The 5,818-nt window shown below is 39.8% G+C and overlaps 1 protein-coding gene across 2 annotated transcripts in view; it reads left to right on the plus strand.

The window, feature by feature from the left end:
- The window catches only part of RTTN (rotatin), a 181,680-nt gene that overhangs the window by 11,049 nt on the left and 164,813 nt on the right, over positions 1–5,818 (plus strand). The window contains exons 8-9 of one of the 2 annotated variants that reach the window (XM_019524619.1): positions 2,570–2,735; positions 4,662–4,843. In XM_019524619.1, the coding sequence (XP_019380164.1) occupies positions 2,570–2,735; positions 4,662–4,843 (348 nt within the window). The remainder of the gene's footprint in view (positions 1–2,569; positions 2,736–4,661; positions 4,844–5,818) is intronic. The other variant, XM_019524626.1, reaches the window with a different exon arrangement.

Consider the following 5,818-nt stretch of genomic DNA (forward strand, 5'->3'; position numbering starts at 1 on the left):
CCCCCCCCCCCCCCCCCGCCCCCCTGCTAGTCATTGCTGCTGCAGGCAGAGGCAGGTGGGCAGGACACAGTCCAGCAGGGAGGGAGAGCTGTATGTTGCACCAAGCAGGAACTGCTGCTGCTGTGCAGGAGCAAGGCAGGCAGACTGGAGCAGGTATTATCCCACCTGCATGTGCCTGGCCCAGCTTCTCCTAAGCAGTAGCTGGAGCTAGGGGCAGGCTGGGCTGGGTATGGCTCCTCCTGTCAGAGATGAGGATCAGTTGGGGTGGGCTGTGGCAGAGGGAGAGCACTGGTCTAAGCATGGGCTTCTCGTGTATGTGTGGAGCGCTTCCCTGATCATGGTGCCCTGGGGGTCTCCCACCTTGCTCATCCCTAAGGCCAGCTCCAGGCGGGAGACAAGTGCAGAGTAAGGCTGTTGAGGCCTATGGCTTTGCATGCCTTTTCTTCTTTGTTCTGTTAAAATCAAATAGGAGATTGCAGCTGTTCAGTCAGGATCAGTGAGTTTTCTGGCCCCCCGTCCAGTTTTTCCACAAATCTTTCATAGACCAGTTCCTGATTGCTAGGTCCAATGGTCACATCCTGTACCACTATAGCTTCCCAGCACCACCTGCCACTTACTCCTCGTGCATCTCCTGGGAGAAGTGTGAGGTTTCTTTGCATCCACTTTCACTGTTCTTTCTGTCTCGCTATGCAGCTGCTGCTTCTAAGCCCAGCTCATGCCATTTGCCAAGGTCTTTTCATAGGATTTTGAGCATCCTCCCTATTTGCTGAGAAGGAGATGTGGAGTGGGGAAGCAGTTGTTGGAAATGGTTGTTTCTTGCTCAGCCTGTTCACTGGACAATCCCAAGAAAGGAGCTTATTTGTGTTCTTGGTTTATAGTTAGCTTTTTTGAAACCATGCAAACCCAAGAAAGGTAGGAATCTTGCATTCCACAAAGGCTTGTTATTTAATATCCCAGAGTTTCCATGTTTGGTATTGGCTATGCACACTCTAAAGGTATATTAATTACATTATTCACTTATTGCAAATATCCAATGATGCAGAGTAAAAGTCATTATGAAATAAGTTTGTCATTAAGCAACAGCTATTTCTTTTTTTAGAACTCAGTGGCTTCAATAGGCGTGTAATAGCTTCCCTGTAGAGTTATCAGAGTTCCTGCCTTAATACTTTTTATTCGTCATTTATGGTTTATAAATTGTATTGAAAGAAAGAGAATAAAGTGGGATTGATCAGCACATAGCATAGGCAGCCTGTGCATGGCACATGGTGGATGAGGGAGGGGAAGGGGATCAGAGTGGCACTCCGGCAGAGTGTGGGGCTTACCTTGTGGCACGCCTGCCAAAAAGGTTGGCCAGCGCCTTGTGTGCAGCTTGGCCTGTTAGTTACTCAAGCAACAATATGAAGTAGTAGTCATTCTGGACAAGAACACTCTGAAAACTGCTATCACCTCAGTTTCACTGGGAAAATTAAAGAAGGTAGCCAGTTTCAGAGAAATTCAGAGAAGCTCTTTCAGTTTCTCACTTGTTTGAGTGGGAATTGAAAGGTATGTTACAATAGGTATAATCTAGTTTGTTTAGGAAATAATAGTAGGGAATCTTCAAAAATGGATGAGCTACGTTTCCTCCAATTTGAAAGGAGAAGGTAATTTTATACTGGGAAACTTTTAAAAAAGACCCTAATGTTTTGGTGTTCAGAACTTCTGGAACAAAATGGGAATGCATAGATGATCTTAAATGTAGCCTGCATAAGGGTATTAACTTTTGATGTTTAGGTTTGGTTTTGGCCATTTTTATGACAGGTGTTAAACTGTTTAATAGCTATTGCAGAGAGAACAAAAGTTTTCAGATACTACTTCATTTCTTAAATCTAACATCTTGTTAGCATAGCTTAGTTTCAGTGATTTGCGTGTCCCCTATTTATTTCCTGCACTTTAATCCACTGTATGGTTATCTTTTAACTGGTTATTTTCATAGATTTGTCATTATACTTAGTAGCTTAAACACGTGTTTGTGTACCATCTCCACTGCTTTTTAATAATACTAACTTGATTGCATTTGTTCAGCATTGCCCAAGCATAATTAAGCTTGTGTCTTATTAGCTATTAAGACACATTGACTTAATATGCTTTACTATTTTACTCTGAATAAACTGTGGATAAGTTAACTGGACTAAATGCCTTATTGCATCTACAAGTTGAATCGGTGCCTTGTCTGACCCATGGATAACTTGAAATCTTGTTGCTAAACCAAGCATTTCTAGAATTTGAAAAGACGGCAAAATCTAGCAAAAAATGTTCTTGTGAGACTTCAAGAACCCCTGAAATATGGTTAAACCATTTAACTTTTCAGTGTTTGTGTGCAATGAACTTTCAGACCTTCTGAGATTCACACGGGTTACAACATTTGTGCTAACTGGCCTGTGTTTTAGTCATTAATTTGACTACCTTAGTTTAATTCATAGTTTAATTCTTTTGCCATATCTTAATGACATTGTACTTTGCATAATTCCACTGATAGTTTTGTACAATAGAGAGGTGCGTGAAACTTATTTTTCTATTTTTGTTGTGTAAGGTACAGCTTCCCAAAATTCCTCTGTGTCTTATTGCCACGAAGCAAGAGGACCTCCTCATTCCCAGAATCCATCCCCTGGAAGTAGTAGCCCTCGACCATCTGTGATTGGACGTACAAGTCAGCGTCCTAGAGGTGATGGCCAGGATTGGGATAGAGCATCTTCCAGGTGAACAAAATGGGAAGTGAATAGGAAGGCTTTTTTAAATGTACAATGTGCTGCTTTCCAGATAAAATTCAATCTGTCAGGAGAACATGCAAGTGAAACTAGTTTGTTTAGAGTTAGGATCCTAACAGGGAAAAGTAACTAAAAGAAATGAAGGAATGGAACTCAGCTTTTAACTGGCATTACAATTTTATGAAGTCCTTTTGATCGCTTGCATTCTGCCCATAAAGAAAAAACAGAGTTTGTGTATTAGGAATGAACTAATAATACTTTCAAAAAGATTATAATCAGTAGGATTTATGTTGATTTACTTTGAAATAATTATTTCTTCCACTATTTAACCAACAAATACAGATACCAGGATTCTTTGTTTCCCTTCAGGACTTGATGGCACAGAGAAAGCATAAAATAAGTCAGTCATAATTGGTAGTTGTGGCTATACAATGCAAACACTTTCCTAAACTTTCTGACCACAAATTGTCAGGTGCATAGGGTCTAGCCATACAACTGTTACTGATTCACTTGGATTGCCTTAACAAGTAAAAGGTAGTCAGCGGAGTGGGATATTCATCTAGATATAACAGACTTTGTAACCACTCTGCAAGTGTCATTGTCCTTTATTAGGTCATTATTTGAGAATTAAAAAAATTCTTGTGAATTCTTATCTAGCCAGTAGAAATGGCTTTTAGAGTCTTATTGCATATGGATTTAATGATCCACTAACTATTAAGTATTATAATAGGCTCTGACATTATAGATTAGAGAAGCTCAGATTATTAATTTTAAATGTGTGTCTTAAGAGAGCCATTATGTAAAAAGTTATTTAAATCCATCTTAACTCTACATTCAGTTTTTATTAAGGATTTATATAATACTGTAAATGAGCCTCATTTGTTACATAACATAGAATTAGATTCTTCCCCTGCTCCAGAGGCATAGCAAGCTGGAGGTGGAAGACAGGGGAGGGGAATTATTCTGACAACTAGTGGGGTATGGTGGCAGGGTGGGAGAAGTGGAGTCTTACCTGCTCCAGCTCTCTGCACACTGGCAGCAGCTGCTATTTTTTGTGACTCCTACTGCAGCAGCATGGGCTTGGGCCGCTTCAGCTAAGGAACAGGTTTGGTGAACACCTGCTGCAGCAGGCCCATGGTACAGACTCCCCAGGAGTCTCTATTCTAGTGCCCTGTTTTCTCCTCCTCCCCTCCCACCTCTTGATGATCTGTTGTGTATGGGGCTGTAAAGATTCTCTGGGAGGTGGTGGGGAATGCCATGCTACCCAGTTCATTTACTATTCTTCCCCCCTCCCTTGTGGCAAAGGCTGCTATGGGGAGAAGGAGTCATTGTGGCAGACCTGGCCCATGAAGAGCACTGGAGGGAGTCCCAGTCTGTCTCATGGGGCTGAATAAGTTTTACATCTGGACCACAGTGCTGTTCTTGGGTTGGATCTGGACCCACATCTGGCAGTGGGGTGAACGGTAGCATTAAATGCAGAAATTAACTCAACTGTTGCTCATCTAGGATCTTCTAAAAAGCTTAACAGTAAAAAAACATACTATTGATGCATATCCTTGATTTGTATTTAAAGATGACTTTAAAAGGGAGGAAAAATAATTGGTCCCTATTTTTCCACATTGTATAGAAAGCTTATGTGGCTCTAAGGATTCTTGTTTTTACATTTTAAAAAAGAAAATTCGAGGAGCATCATGTTTGACGTACTTGATGTTTCCAAGATTAAAAGTCACTCCCTCTATTTTCGGAGGGAGGGAGGGGGAAAGGAAGGCTTTCTTTATAAAACAAAGGTAGGCAAGTGGACTTTATTCCTTTTTTCACCTCTTTGGGTCATTATTGTTGTTTGGTTTTTTTATTATTATTAAAAAATAGTTAAGTTTGTCTTCTAAGGCAGTGCTTAGTCCTGCTTTTGTTTTGCAGTGAAAGCAGTACTCCGGCTCCTGCAAATTCCAGAATATCTCTGCAGTCACCACTGGATATAGGACAAAATGACCTGCCAGAGGTGGAAAATGAGGACTCTTTGGAATTACAGATGCAACAGCTCAGCCTTCCTCAGTTTTGTGTGTCCATCCTGGAATATGCTGTACCTCTTTTAAGAACAGGTGAATGGGTGTGGAGTGCTGCATTAAATAAGGATTTCTGCAGGCACAAAATAATTTTTTTTTCATTGATTTTCTTATCTAACACGTTTTGGCAAGATGCTTTCTGTTTTTAATACAATACAATACAATCATTTATTTTGAATTACAGGGCACTCAGTAAAGAACATATATCAACTTCAGCATTATGTAATATCTACAATGAATAACGAGGATGAGGAGGCATACCAAAACATAGGAATTGTAACCTGGTGGTTTTGTTGTGAAAGATTTTGTTCATGCCCTATAGATTCTGAATCTGGCTATTTTGCCCTAGGAAAAGGTCCTGGGAGAAGGGTTGAGGGGAAAGTTAGAATTCAGTGGGAAGAAACCTGATGCAATTAGGAAGAGGGAGAGAGAAAACAGAAGAATGGAATGCAAATGAAAGAGAAGAGAAAATCATGGGCTTAAATGAGACATAGTGGGGAATATGGATGTGTAGTTGGAAACTAAAGGACTCCTCAGTAAAATATTGCTTCTTTTTACTCCTGGTATGAGCCTGGGGAATTCTTCTTGTAAATCAAAAGTTTGTTTTATGTAATTAAATAATTTGATTTAATATATGGATTTATTTGGGGGGTATGATTCTGTGAACATGTGTGTTACATAAGTGTCTTTAGTTTAAAGAGGCTCAAAAGGTGTGTTTAATATAGTATACACAGTTTCATAAGTATAGCATGCTTAATATTTAAGCATAAGTTTTGAGAGAACCAGGGAAAAATGTACGTACGGTAACAAAAAGCTTGTCCACTAAAGGAGTACAGTGTTTCCAATTTACTGTTATCCTCAAATTGTCTACCTCTGTGAACAAATATAGTAGAAAAGTACCACATCAAGGTTCAATAGAACCTTTTCAATAATGGTAAACTCAAAATCATTGGGAATTTTTCTATTTCTGGTTCAAAGGTTCTGAATTCTAAAAAAAAAAAAAAAAAAAAA

The sequence above is a fragment of the Gavialis gangeticus genome, unplaced genomic scaffold, assembly GCF_001723915.1.
Source record: "Gavialis gangeticus isolate Ggan-Ray unplaced genomic scaffold, GavGan_comp1, whole genome shotgun sequence".
NCBI classification, from domain to species: domain Eukaryota; kingdom Metazoa; phylum Chordata; order Crocodylia; family Gavialidae; genus Gavialis; species Gavialis gangeticus.